Here is a 15,371-nt window from a genome sequence, read left to right as displayed (position 1 = left end):
GAGCCAGTTAAGGATCTCAGCATGTTCATAGGTTGCTGTTTTGTCATAATCTAAAGATTAATACCTGTTTTATATGAACCTAACTTGCTAATTAAAGAAGAATGGAGAAAAGTGAAGCCTTTGGGAGTCACTCTAGTTATTTAAAAACTGAAAGATAAAATAATTGAAGGTCTAGCACTTGGCAATGAAATGGATAGCCTGGGATGAACCCTGAAAGGTTGTCAAGATTCAATAAAGGCCTCCAGTGTATGGAAGGTAATATCGGCAGCGGCTCCAGGCACCAGCACTCCAAGCGTGTGCCTGGGGCGGCAAGCTGCGGGGAGTGCCCTGCCAGTCCTTGTGAGGGCGGCAGTCAGGCAGCTTTCAGCAGCTTGCCTGCAGGAGGTCTGCTGGTCCCACGGATTCAGCGGCAATTCGGTGGCGGGTACGCCAAAGCCGCAGGACCGGCGGACCTCTCGCAGGCAAGCCTGAAGGCAGCCTGCCTGCCATGCTGCGGGCGGAAAAAAAGCTAGAGCTGCCCCTGGGTGTAATATACTAAACTTCTTCAAATTGTCCAAACCTTTCTCCCCTTAATTGCGTTAGAAGATGAAAGCCCTATAAAGTTAAGATTTTCACATTTCAGTAATTGTATGCTTGAGATGTGAAAGGGAGATTAAGAATTTGTTGTAGACTGAGAGTTTCATTTGATTTCATGGAAATTTCTGAATGACTGAAGTAATTGTTCAGAAGATAGAAGAGTGAGAATGACATTGTTATATGATATCTGCAGAAGGAAACCAGGAAGTTGTCCTGAGGGCTAAATGATGTGCACTGCAGAAGAAAGCATAATGTGGCAGGAAAGCCTTCAAATAACTGTCAGGAACAGAGCAGCCAGTTCAGTGTTTGCTCCACCCTAAATCCTGTGTATTCACTTCTGTTGCTTCTAGCTAAATACCCTTTAGACTTTTTGCCTTTTTGAGTGAGTCAGCCTGGCTGGCGGTAAGAGATAACCAGGGCCGGCTCCAAGTTTTTTGCCACTCCAAGCAAAAAAAATTTCTTGTGCCTCCCTGGCCCTGGCCCCGCCTCAACTCTGCCCCTTCCCCACCCCATTCCAACCTCTTCCCCAAATCCTCGGCCCCACCTGCTTGCCTGGGAGGGAGGGGGGAGAAGCAGAGTGTCGGCGCGCTCAGCGGAGGAGGCAGAGGTTACTTACATAAGAACGGCCGTACTGGGTCAGTCCGAAGGTCCATCTAGCCCAGTCTCCTGTCTACCAACAGTGGCCAATACCAGGTGCCCCAGAGGGAGTGAACCTAACAGGTAATGATCAAATGATCTCTCTCCTGCCATCCATCTCCACCTTCTGACAAACAGAGTCTAGGGACACCATTTCTTACCCATTGTGGCTAATAGCCATTAATTTATGAAGTTATCTTTTAAACGCTGTTATAGTCCCAGCCTTCACAACCTCCTCAGGTAAGGAGTTCCACAAGTTGACTGTGCGTTGTGTGAAGAAGAACTTTCTTTTGTTTTAAACCTGCTGCTTATTAATTTCATTTGGTGACCCCTAGTTCTTGTATTATGGGAATAAGTAAATAACTTTTCCTTATCTACTTTCTCCACATCACTCATAATTTTATATACCTCTATCATATCCCCCCTTAGTCTCCTCTTTTCCAAGCTGAAAAGTCCTAGCCTCTTTAATCTCCCCTCATATGGGACTTGTTCCAAACCCCTAATCATTTTAGTTTCCCTTCTCTGAACCTTTTCTAGTACCACTATATCTTTTTTGAGATGAGGCAACCACATCTGTACGCAGTATTCAAGATGTGGGCGTACCATCGATTTATATAAGGGCAATAAAATATTCTCTGTCTTATTCTCTATCCCCTTTTTAATGATTCCTAACATCCTGTTTGCACCTCTGCACACTGCATGTACATCTTCAGAGAACTATCCACAATGACTCCAAGATCTTTTTCCTGTTTTGTTGTAGCTAAGTTAGCCCTCATCATATTGTAAAATATGTGGAGCTACCTATCTCTCAAGAACTGGAAGGTTATTGAGTCCAGCCCCCTGCCTTCACTAGCAGGACCAAGTACTGGTTTTTGCCCCAGATCCCTAAGTGGCTCCCTGAAGGAGTGAACACTCAACCCTGGGCTGCTTTCTGCGGTCCTCCCTGCGCCCCCCCACTGCCGCAGCTCACCTCCACTCTGCCTGCTCCCCTGAGCACACCGCCGCCGCTCCGCTTCTCCCCGCTCCCCCCCAGGCTTGCTGTAAAACTGCTGATTCATGCAGCAAGCCTGGGAGGGAGGGAGAAGAAGCAGAGCAGCGGCGCACTCGAGGGAGCAGGCGGCAGTGGAGTGACGGTGAGCTGTGGAGGGAGCAATTCCTCTCCTCCCCCCAGTTACTTCTTGCGGCCCTCACAGCCCCCCCCCCCACCGCAGATCACCTCCACTCAGGGCTGGCTCCTGGCTTTTTGCTCCCTAAGCCAAAAAAAAAAAAAAAAAGGGAGCCTGAGCTCCCCCCCTTGGAAAGTGCTGCCCCAAGCACATGCTTGGAGCGCTGGTGCCTAGAGCTGGCCCTGGAGAAAACAGACTGAGAGAAGCCACGATGTTCTTGTTGCCATGATCATCTCTCCAGGGATTCCTGCTAGTGGAAACAGCAGGAACTTCTCAGCACCTTCTTCCTGACAGCTTTAAATTCCACATGCGTTCCTAACTATGCTGCTTCTTTTAATATATGTCTCTTTTAGATTATTTTGGATTAGATTAATCCAGTAGCCAAAAATACAACTTTCAATATTCCAACTCTCAGAACCCCATCTCCCTTCTCCAGAATAAGAAGCTGTAGACAACACTTTGTGAGATACAGAGCCTCATTTTCACTTGAAACATCCTTTCTAATAATAGATCAAAAGCTTTTGGTTTTGGCTGGATTGGAACTGATTCAAAGCAGGACCTGCAGAAATGTATCTTAGGTTTGTTTGTTTGCTTTTAAATGAACAATGGCTAAGATAATTTGTTATAGGATAAAGGGCTTTTCATTTCTAGGATACTGATTCTAATTGAGTCCAGGTCAGTAGTTGCTTTAAATCATTACAAGCTGATGGCTCTTCAATAATCTAGGTGAAATGAGTTGCTGTTCTCAGTCCAATTTGTAGGGGACATGTGTCCACAGAAGAATACTCTCTTAATTATCAATTACTTGCATCTTTGTCGGCCTCAACATGAGGCCCTGGATTTTGAAAGGACGTAAACCCAGCTTTTACCTGGAGTCATGGGCAATGTATGGAAAGTTACTCTTGGCTTGATATTCCATTGTTCTGCTCCTTTTGACACGAGCACAAAGTGGGTATAAAATGCTACCAAATCAGAATGGTAGCATTTAATATTCACTCATTTTGCACTGGTGTAAATGACTACACAAGGAGCAGAACAAAAGAGTAAGCTTCTGCTACTACCTGTACAGTACTGCTTGCTCCGCACTGGATAAAATGGATGGATGAATGTGGATGTGGATAGAAAAGCAGTATATTTGGGAAACAAATGTTTAAAATGTCATATAATATGTCGTAAACAATTGCCTCTCCCACTAAGTATGGATGTGGTCAACAGATCAGAAATACTGTCTTCTAGAGGACCATTGCAGCACTTTGGGGATTCAGATTGTCTAGTTCAAAAGGTCCCTGTTTTGACTGCTGTGTGCCTACTCATTGGATTCTCTGGTTGGCTTCTCTCTGCATCCCACATGGCAGGAGGAGGGCAAGGGGGAGAAAAGGAGGCATTGCCTGCGTCCTCATGTTCCCAGAATGTTGTCCTAGTGCCTTCAGAGTATCCTATGATTAGGGCCCTACCAAATTCACAGCCGTGAAAAACGTTTCACGGACCGTGAAACAATCCCTTCCCCATGAAACCTGATCTCCCACATGCTGCTAGGGGCTCCTTTCTGTGAGTCCCTGCCCCGGCAGGGAGGGACGGGACTTGCCTTCCCCGAACAGCTGCTCTTGGCGGGAGATCAGACTCACCTCCGAGTGCCTCTCCCTAGTTCAGGAAGCTCTGGGGCTCAGCTGTCCCTCTTCTCTTAGGAGTGCCCCAGCCAGGGACTCCTAGCTGCGAGTCCTGGCTGGGCTGGGGAGGGAATCAGACGCACCTACAGGTACATTTTGGGTTGAAATTTCAGATGTGAAATTGACCATTTTTAAAACCCTCTAGCCATGAAAATGATCAAAATGGACTGTGAATTTGGTAGGACCCTATTTATGATGTACCAATTCCCTGATATTTTATAGTTTGGATGATGGGACTCAGTGTTCTTCCCCCTTTGTTTGGAGGTGAAAGCCCACTGAGATTTTAATTAAATAAAAACTTGACAGGAGATAGAAGCCCATTCTAAGTGGGCTGTGTTTGTGTGTCTGAAGAAAAACAGGACTGTTGTTGCTTTTTTTTAATTTTTAGCTTCGGAGAGTGAGTGTAACAGGAGCCTTTCCTTTCTTCCTCCAATTATGTATGTGTACAGGGGAGTCTAGTGGATTTATATGCACACTACTAAGAAGGAAATAGGTTGAAAAACAGCATTGTTTTGTGTCAGTCCTCACTATACTATACAGATTTAGGTTTATTGGCTCTGGTTCTGGCAGAGAAGATCCTCCTGATGTGATGCAGTTATTAAAAAGCATGCTTTTCTAACATAAGAAGCATTTAGTGGGTCACACATTTACTGTGTTGTTTACAGCAGGCTGGCCTGTTTAAATTGCCAAGACTGCCTAGCTAGATGGCAAGTTCTAAAATATAGTACAGCAGAAATACAACTGAATAAGTCAATTTTTTATCCATGTTTGGATCAAGTATTCTTAAGTGTTGTTATTCTAAACTTTTATTTATTTAGAATTTAAAGGGGGAGGGTCAAGCTTTAGGCACTTTGTGTTAAAAATAACTGAATAAAAAGATACACTATATAAACATACACTATATGACTTGCATCCGAAGAAGTGGGTATTCACCCATGAAAGCTCATGCTGCAAAACGTCTGTTAGTCTATAAGGTGCCACAGGATTCTTTGCTGCTTCTACAGAACCAGACTAACACGGCTACCCCTCTGATACTATATAAACATTGTTAGTGGGGTACTTTAGATATTTCATGAAATGGATAATAACCAGGTCTCTTATAATTCCAGTAGGAAAATGTAATAAATTTAATTCTCTTCCTCTGGTACAAGTACAGTAGTCACATTTTAAAACTTTTCTTTTTTCTTGGATAACTAAACGCCACTGTATTTGCAATATCCCCTTCGGTGTGGGTATAAAATCCCCCAGCGTAAAGTGGGTATAAAATGCTACCAAATCAGAATGGTAGCATTTAATATGCACTCATTTTGCACTGGTGTAAATGACTACACATAGGAAGAAGTATAAGGAGGACCATGAAAAATGCAGAGGCAGAATTAATCTATTTTAAGTGCAATGACTGTATTAAACATTTTTTATTTATATGATTCTGTAACAGTGCAAAATGTGGTGGTTTTATAAGAAGTGTTACATATAATGTTATTTGTTTAGCACCAACATTGTGCTTATTTTTTCTTGGGTGTTGAATATGAACTGCTCTCGTACATTTCAACTGGATATCTGTATTATGAGCACTTCTGAAAACTAGACCCATATAAAACAGAAAACACTGGAAAATTCAGAAGTGAAGATAATTTAGCTAGTCATTTGCTTTTAAATATTATATACTTGCATCTTGTAAGCATCATAAAAGTAGAGGATTTACTGGATGCTTGGCAAACTGAATTAGTGAGGACATTCCATGCATAGGGGATTGTATGCAATAAATATATGGATCTGAGATACTATAACAACTCCCCCTAATTCAGAAATATGTTGCCTCTTTAATTTTTACTATAATCTAAATAGGAAGCTTGAGACAAGAGACCATGCAGCCCTTTTAATCTTCTTTGAATTAGTAACTTCGCTCCACAATGTGTTTTCTGCAAATGCTTAGGATTTAAATAACAACTTTCCCCATAAAAGTGCTTTACAAATATAAATTAATTAATACTCACGCCAAACCTGCGAGGTAGCTAATTAAGTAATTCTTACTCCTATTTTACAGACAAACTGAGGCAGAGAGTTTGATTCACATGGCAATGACCATAAAAAGAATCTTTGTCAGAACCAGAATTAGAACTCTGATATCCTTGGTTCCAATTCCTCTGCTCAGGCCACTAAGATCACCATATTTCTAACACCTATCTCCTTAGAAATGTGTGTATTAATTATGCCAGATTGATAATGTAGATTGTGTGCTTCTAATTCTAACCAGTTAAAGAAATATTGCCTCATTGTTCCTTAACTGTATCTGTGTGCTTATTTATTTCAATATTTAAACCTTTTAATTGTCAAAGTTTCAGTAATGCTGTCTTCCTTTGAGAGCCATGTATACTGTGGAGAGGCTCTTCTTCCTTTTCACAAACTTATTCAGTTTCTCTAACCTATTGTATTTAAATTATGGAGATCCTCCAATCTTACTGGACTCTTGCTCTTTGGGTGATATACTTTTGCAAATAGGTCATCAGAACATAGCATATCATTCCTAGCTAAATTCTAACCTCCTTCTATTCCCTCTACTTTTTCATTTAGAATAATTCTTGTCCTCAGCTGTTGTGTAGCATTGCCATGCTCTACAATAGCTGCCATGTTCCCTCACAGAAGTAGGTTGCTCGGTGGACGCAGTGATTCATGAATGTACTTCGTAAAGTGTTCTGATCTCTTTTGGATTCAAAGGAGTTTCATGCATGTAAAATGTGCTCTTTACTGTTACTGTTATGAGTTTCATAAGAAGTCAAAGGAAACATTTCATTTACTGCAGTAATCCAAAAGAAATTAACTTAGTTCTGTTTCTTTTTAAAGGAAATAATTTGAAATCCTATTGTGCGCAGTAGATCATGGATAATAAAGTTCTTCTGAGAGCTGGAAAGAGAGACCAATCCCACCTTCATTAGCAGTGCTAGCCTGATAAATAAACCATGATTTCATTGACAGAAAGAAGGAAGGCATAAGCACAATAGATTTGTCACTAGAGGAACCGCAACAAATTCCTTCCTCTTATTTTCTGAACACAGAAACCCATCAGGTGTGCAAATAAATATTCTAATGAGAGGGTGATTGAACCAGATTTGAGTGTGAAGTGTTATGCTTTATTGGGGCTCCTCGGTCAGGGTAGATTGATTCAAATCAAAGCAAATTAAATCAACTATTTTAATCATAATTTAAATCAGAAAGCATGAAACTTTGATTTAAATAATTGATTTTAATCTTCCTTTGCATTTGTACTTTTTAAATATATTCCTAAAAAAAGATTGATTCTCATTGGTTGGTAACTATTAAAATATGTTGATTTGCAACTAAACATAGCCTTTACATTAAATTTGTTTTTCTTCTTGCAAACCAAGAGGATATGCTGTATCTATACACTCAATTAAGTAATTGTATAACTTAGCACACTGACTCAGATTCTTAAAGTTTACACTTTATATTATGTTAAAATGGTAAATGATGCATTTCATATTTAATAGATGATTATTTTATTTTTATTCATACTTTGTGTCAAATTCTATTTGGATGGGAATTGGAATTCAATTAAAAATGCACAAATCAGGTTTTTTTTGTTTATTTATTGTTTTTGTTGTTGTTTGTAAATTTAATTGATTTTTTTTCTGGTCACCATGTCCTTGAAGATAGTAGAACTTGTAAATTTAGAAATTTCTAAGTTTTTATTCCTGGATTAATAGAAGTGAACAAGCTTTCCTGCTTTTTTCAACTCCCAATCAGTTTCTTAACTTTAAATGAACTAGACATTGAATTGAACTATTTGAGTAAACTGAAATGAAGAAAATATTCTCTGCATCTGCAGAAGAGGCTATTGTCTGGCTATGCTGAAAGAATGACAGGAGACATTAGATATGGGTTTAATCAGGCCGCAACTTTTTTATCAGACAGATGTCTGGGACTAAGCCAGTGGATAAAATGTGTGCAGTGCAGGTGCAAAATTTATGTCCCTCCAGCAGATTCACTGCCAGGACCTTACCAATTCCAGCCAATTCCGGAGGGGACTTTCACCAGCTCCCCACCCTTTTCATCCAGGTCCCTCCAGCAATTTTCTTGCCAGGACCAGGTCCCTCCAGCAATTCCCTTGTCAGGACCTTACCGACCACGCCCCCTCATAGGAGGGGTTAAGGTGGACTATAATGAGCAGGGGTTTGACTCTCTGCTGTACCAGTCATACAAGTCCCCAACTGCCCCCGGCTTGCTCTGTTACCAAGCACCTCTCCTTAATTCCTTTTCCAAGCCATTTTTTCGTTCTTTTGTGCCTTAGTTTATGGAGTACCTGCACTGAACATGCCAGGCCCAGCTGACCTTTTTAAACCCTTCATTCCAAGGTGGTGAGTCATCCACCACGCTGACTGCTCTTCCAGCAGCTTTACATGTTCCCTCCTCTGCCAAGCCAGAAAGCATTGCCTTCTTCTCCCCGCCAGTCAGCCAAACTCCTCCCTGCTTAAGTGCAGGGTGGCGATTGCCAAAAGCTGGTTTAGCATGCCAACACACTGTAGTTTCAGGTGCTTAGCTAGTGGCTTCCATTGATTCAGTGCTTTGACTTTCTTTACAACTTCAGCAGCAAACATGCATTGCCTAATCTTATTTTCCTTTTATTTAATTTACATGATCTTAATATATCATAAATGTAAGCCTTAACAAAGTTTGTGATAATTTCTAATTTAATTTTGAATAGGTTTAGAAAAAGAAAAATGTATGCAATTTAAATAAAAAAATCCAATTTAAATTAAAAAATCTGATTATTTTTATTTGTTTTTAAAAAAATCTGTGATTTTGATCCACCCTGTATTTGGTCAATGCAACATTAACACCTTATTATACTGTGGGACATGATTTGTAGGTTTTTATTAGTACTAAAATGTACACATTTTCTCAGCTTTTTGGAAACTTTCTCTTTTCAGGTTATAATGTTCATTTTCACCTCTCCCCTGGAGAATTTTAGATTAGGTAGGAAAAGTCTTCTTTTGGATGTTCATATTTCTGGGACACATTTTTGGACATAGTTCTGAGTTCGTTCAGTATTCTTTAAATTGGTATAAACTGGGATTTTGTCCATATTGTCCATTAGGTCAAATGTTTGCAAATAGCTTCAAAGCAGGGTTTTTTGGTATAGTCTCATCAAAATACTATATTGTATTTTTCCTTTAATATGTATAAAATATTTGTACAAATGCTTCTCAACAATAAATCAGTTTAAATCAGCTTCATCACTTGCCTGCCATAACCTTATTTTCTTGAGTTAAACTGGTTCTAGACAAAGGTGGACTAGATATAAAGAAACAAACCTACATTTTACAAATCTCCTGTTTCAGAGCCTTATCTTAAACTCTCGAAACACATTTTATTTTCCCTCTCATGTGTTTCCAAATACATCAGTATATTTTATTCATTCAGCTCCATTTATGTTCTGACTTAGCAGGAAATGAACATGTCTCAATGGCTATTATAATGATATATTGGTGAATAAACTGATCTGTTTTGGTTCAATTGCAGATGCTGGCTTGGCAGTTAAATAATTTTGTGTGTCTACCTTTGGATCCAGTCTGCCATATTTATTATAACCGTATCTCTGAAATTTATTTCATGTTAAATGCTTCTTTTCTGACTAGGTGATACTTGTCAGTCAATTTAATTGAAATGTCATGCTGACCTTTTATTTGGAACAATTTAAATTTCCGACAGTCCGTTGAAAGTTCTTTCCCCTTTGATTCAAATTAGAATCCTTAAATTACCAAGGTGTGGAAACTGCATGCCAATTAACCTTATGAAACTGCATGCTAATTAACCTTACAAACAATATATCTTTTACAGAGATTGTTCAGCTGAATCTTCCAGATGATCAGAAAATAAGTATCACTACAGCAACAGTAGGACAAAGTGCTGTCCTAAGTTGTGCCATTCAGGGAGCCCTGAGACCTCCTATCATCTGGAAAAGGAACAATGTCATTCTAAATAACTTAGATTTGGAAGATATCAATGTAAGTAATGAAGGTTCCAAAATGATTTAATGTCCTCATTATAAAATGCTAGCCATACAAAATTAGCAGTGTTATTTGAAAAGCTGACCCCTCTGATGAGATATTACTCACAAATGTTTTAACCAGATGTTTGCTAGTAAGATAAAAAAGAGGAAATGAAAGAGCTAATATGCTTGTTTTTATTTATGAATCTTTGCCTTATTTTGTGTCATACTGAGCTGGATATATTTAATTGTTAATGTTTCTTTACAGCCTAAACCAAATGAAAATTGAATTGTTTTCAGATCTTTACTTATCTATTGTTTTGTAATGATCATGCATTGTTATAGTATGACCCGAGCAGCATTTGGATAATCGAGTTTGTGAAGTATATGCAATTTGAGACAGAGTATCTGTCTATTTACCTTGGTGAATTCTGGGTTTAGCATATCTCTGCTGACAAATGTAGAGCTATGTTTAGGTTTTTATACAATACTTGTCCATAAAATGAAGCAACCAAGAAAATATCTTTTAAGTGTAGTATTTTAATATCTGGCACATATTGTAGTTTTAATTTAATTATTGGTCTTTTAGTGACAGTGTTTGCTAGTTTGTCCATGGTCACTGGAATAAATGCTTATAAATAAACATTGATATTATCCCTCAAAATGTTATTAAAATAATCAAATTCTGCCAAGCCTATTCATAGAACACTGAGAGTGTTCATAGCACTTTATAAGCAAATAGGAAAATTCCTGCCCTATAAAACTTGCAGTATGACTTAGTCATGGCTCAGGATTGCATTCCAAACACAGGCAGTTCACTGTTGTTAGAATAATAAACTACCAACGATACAAGTTGTATTGATTGAAAAATACATGCTACCATCCACTCAAGAATTTGCTTCCAATTGCAGTTGTTTGTCCTGCTTGCAGGCTTAGATAAACAGAGCACATCATATGCAAGCATTCTAATTTTCAGTTGTTGCACTTTTCAAAAATTTTTGTATGGATGATATGTCAACAATCAATTAATATTTCTCCCATCTTTTCTGATCCGCCACTTACCTCTGTAGCATCTTTCTTCATCCTCCAACTAGTCCAAGGAAGTTTGAACTTACTTTTGAAGCTAAAATCATCACAAGCATAGATTGCATTGACTTCAAGGGAGTTGCACCAACTTACTCCAATGTTGAATTGCAACTCCTTAAGTCATTGCTGTTCTATGAGAATTATTTTCCATGTCGAGCTATTTTACATCACTTTGATCTTTTTTCTTTATTTCTCCAGTTCTCCTCATGGATTTTCAGGTGTTTCTTTGGTTAGGCCATGCCCTTCCAGTTCCTGGTTCATTTGATATTCTCCATCTATTTAATCCATTCACTTTAAGAGTTGTCATGCAGTCCTTATATAATATCCATTTAGGTAAAGTGGCAAAAAATAAAAACCTGGGAGAACAAAGAACAGCAGTTCGATAGCTCCACAAAGGAGAGTTGCCTTTTAAATCCCACTACAGAAAATGAATTTAGCACTTAAAGATACCTGGATCTTAAACTAAACACTTAAAAAGAGAACAATTGTGTGTTACAGTTTATACTATACTTTAAGTAACAAATAATTTGTTGTACTTACTGAGGCAATTTTAACATTCAAAGTAGTTGCATAATTTCAAATATCTCCAGAGGGGGTGTGTTTTGCGCTCACCTGTAATTATATTATAAACCAGGGGTCGGCAACCTTTCAGCAGTAGTGTGCCGAGTTTTCGTGTATACACTCTAATTCAAGGCTTCACGTCCCGGTAATACATTTGAACGTTTTTTAGAAGGTCTCTCTATAAGTCTATAATATATAACCAAACTACTGTTATATGTAAAGTAAACAAGGTTTTCAAAATGTTTCAGAAGCTTTATTTAAAATTAAAATGCAGATCTTATTAGTTTAGTGAGATCCTTGCCCTTGCTTTTCCTTGCTGAGGCCTGGTCTACACTAAGCGTTTAAACCGGTTTTAGGAGCGTAAAACCGATTTGACGCCACACCCGTCCACACTGAGAGGCCCTTTATATCGATATAAAGGGCTCTTTAAACCAGTTTCTGTACTCCTCCCTAACGAGAGGAGTAGCGCTAGTATCAGTATTACCATATCGGATTAGGGTTAGTGTGGCCGCAAATCGACAGTATTGGCCTCCGGGCGGTATCCCACAGTGCACCACTGACCACTCTGGACAGCAATCTGAACTCGGATGAAGTGGCCAGGTAGACAGGAAAAGCCCCGCAAACTTTTGAATATTTCCTGTTTGCCCAGCGTGGAGCTCTGATCAGCACAGGTGGCGATGCAGTCCGAAATCAAAATAAAAAAAGAGCTCCAGCATGGACCATGCGGATGTGATCGCAGTAAGGGCAGGCAAATCTGTTCTATCAGTGCTCCGTTACAGAAGACAAAATTCAAAATCATTTTTAAAAAATCTCCAGACAGATGCCATAGCAGGGACTCAGCGCACTGCTGCGTGACAAGCGTAACGGAAAGCCAAAGAATCAAATGGACGCTCATGGACTGGCGGACTCAAGCTATCCCACAGTTCCTGCAGTATCCGAAAAGCATTTGCATTCTTGGCTGAGCTCCAAATGCTTCTAGGGTCAAAAACAGTGTCCGCGGTGGGTCAGGGCATAGCTCGGCAATTTACGCACCCCCCCACCGACCCCCAGAAGTGAAAGGGAAAACAATCCTCTCTTGACTCTTTTACATGTCACCCTATCTTTACTGAATGCTGCAGATAGACGCGATGCTGTAGCACTCAACACCAACATCCTTGCTCCTCCCCCGCCATGGGTGGCTGATGGTGCAGTAAGACTGATATCCATCGTCATCATCAGCCTATTGGCACATGGGGCAGTGCAAAAGGACTGGTAACCATGCCGACTAGCATCCGTGAGGTCGATCAAGGGCGCCTGGCGCTAATTTTTCCTGGTAGATGGTGCAGTATGGCTGGTAACCGTCCTCATCATAGCAACAGGGGGCTGAGCTCCATCAGCCCCCACCCTTCATGTGTAAAGAAAAGATTCAATTGCCCCTGGACTAGCAGCGGGATGCTGGGCTCCTCTCCTCCACACTGCTTAATGTCCTGTCTGGATTATCATAGCAGCTGGAGGCTGCCTTCCACTCATTTCTCACTAACAAGTCACTGTGTCTTATTCCTGCATTCTTTATTACTTCATCACACAAGTGGGGGGACAATGCTACGGTAGCCCAGGAAGGCTGGGGGAAGAATGGAATCAACAGGTGGGGTTGTTGCAGGAGCACCCCCTGTGAATAGCATACAGCTCATAATTTCTGCATGATCTGACACTTAGCCGCTGTGCTCTCTGGTTCTATGATACAGTGGTTCTCTAGTACACTTGCCCATATTCTAGGCAGGACTGATTCTATTTTTAGATACCAAAAAGGAGGGATTGACTCAGGGAGTCATTCCCAATTTTGGCTTTTGCGCCCCTGGCAACCATGGACTGGTAACCATGATCATCTTATTACCGATTTATGGTATGGTAGATGGTACAGTATGGCTGGTAACCATCTCTGCTGTCATGCAAAAGCATGCTGCTGTGTAGCGCTGCTGAATCGCCTCTGTGAGCGGCATCTAGTACACATACAGTGACAGTCACAAAAGGCAAAACAGGCTCCATGATTGCCATGCTATGGCATCTGCCAGGGCAATCCAGGGAAAAAAGGCGCAAAATGCTTGTCTGCCGTTGCTTTCCCAGAGGAAGGAGTGACTGACGACATTTACCCAGAACCACCCGCGACAATGATTTTTGCCCCATCAGGCACTGGGATCTCAACCCGGAAATTCCAAGGGGTGGGGGAGGCTGCGGGAACTACGGGATAGCTACGGAATAGCTACCCACAGTGCAACGCTCCAGAAGTCGACTCTAGCCTCGGACCGTGGACGCACACCACCGATTTAATGTGTTTAGTGTGGCCGTGCGCACTCGATTTTATACAATCTGTTTTGCTAAACCGGTTTATGTAAATTCGGAATAATCCCGTAGTGTAGACGTACCCTGAGTTTTCCAATGTCTGGTGGCACGTATTTGGATACTTTAAGCTGCATTCCGGCTTCTGAGTGATCAGTTGTTAACTGGCTGGAACACCAGATCGGCAGCTGAGGTGAGTGGAGCTGGCGGCTGGTAGGGCTGAGCAGGGCTGGAAGCCTGGACCCTTTCTGGCAGGGGGCCTGTGCTGGAACTCCAACCGGAAGCAAGGTGAGTGGGGATCCCAGCTGGCAAGGGGCCAGCATCCAGAACCCCAGAGCAGTGGGGGGCTGACTGCCACCGCTCTGGGGTTTCCACCACTGGTTCCTGCCAGCTGGGGTCTCAGCCTGCTGCCAGCCTGGGGTTCTGTCCCCCAGGCCAGCAGCAGGTGCTGAGTGGGGCTGCGGCATGGGGGACCCCGGCTGCCAAGGGGCCAGCAGCGGGGACCCTAGAGCGGCGGTAGGCTGAGCAGCTCAGCCCACCCCGTGTGCCATCAAAAATCAGCTCGCGTGCCACCTTTAAAATATGAAGACAAATAGGGATGGATTTAAGTGGCAGGGCTCAACTTTATTAATTTAACACCACAAAATGGTGCTTTCTAACTCATCTCTCCCAACTCTCCCATAGCAGGAATTTAAGTAGGCTAAGAGACCAGAAAAGTTAAGGACAATAAAGGGGTTTTTTAAAAAAATATATTAGGAACAAAAAGAATCCTGACAATGATATTGACTCATCACTAGATAGAAATGGTAAAGTCATCAATAACAATGCAGAAGAGGCAAAGGTGTGCAGGAAATATTTCTGTTCTGTATTTGGGGATAAAAATAGATGATATAGTCTCATCATATGGTGATGGTAACTCTTTCCATTCCACTAGTCTATCTGGAGGACGTTAAATAGAAGTTACTAAAGACAGACATTTTTAAATCAGCGGGTTCAGATAAGTTACAGCCAAGAGTTTTAAAAGAGTGATCTGAAGAGCTCACTTGACCATTAATCTTCACTTTCAGGGAAAGTTCTGGAAGACTGGAAGAAAGCTAATGCTCTGCCAATTTTTAAAAAGGGTAAATGGGATGACCTTGGTAATTACTAAAGATAATGGAAAGGCTGATACAGGCCTTGATTAATAAAGAATTTTAAAAAAATGATGTATTTATTGCAAATCAGCAGGAGTTTATGGAAAAATAGATCATGTCAAACTAAATTGATATCTTTGCTGAGATTACAAGTTTGGTAGCTAAAGGTAACAATGTTGATGTAATATACTTAGACTTCTCTAAGGCATTTGGCTTGCCA

At 40.8% G+C, this 15,371-nt stretch overlaps 1 protein-coding gene across 6 annotated transcripts in view; it reads left to right on the top strand.

Annotated features, from left to right (window-relative positions):
• FSTL5 (follistatin like 5) overlaps window positions 1–15,371 on the top strand; it is an 879,952-nt gene that overhangs the window by 720,823 nt on the left and 143,758 nt on the right. For all 6 annotated transcript variants that reach the window (XM_039541912.1, XM_039541914.1, XM_039541911.1 and 3 more), the window contains one exon: window positions 9,905–10,071. In XM_039541912.1, coding sequence (XP_039397846.1) covers window positions 9,905–10,071 — 167 coding nt within the window. The remainder of the gene's footprint in view (window positions 1–9,904; window positions 10,072–15,371) is intronic.

The sequence above is a fragment of the Mauremys reevesii genome, linkage group 5 (genome assembly GCF_016161935.1).
Source record: "Mauremys reevesii isolate NIE-2019 linkage group 5, ASM1616193v1, whole genome shotgun sequence".
In the NCBI taxonomy this organism is placed as follows: domain Eukaryota; kingdom Metazoa; phylum Chordata; order Testudines; family Geoemydidae; genus Mauremys; species Mauremys reevesii.
Note: the sequence above shows the minus strand (reverse complement) of the source record. Positions and strands in the feature narration are given on the sequence as shown.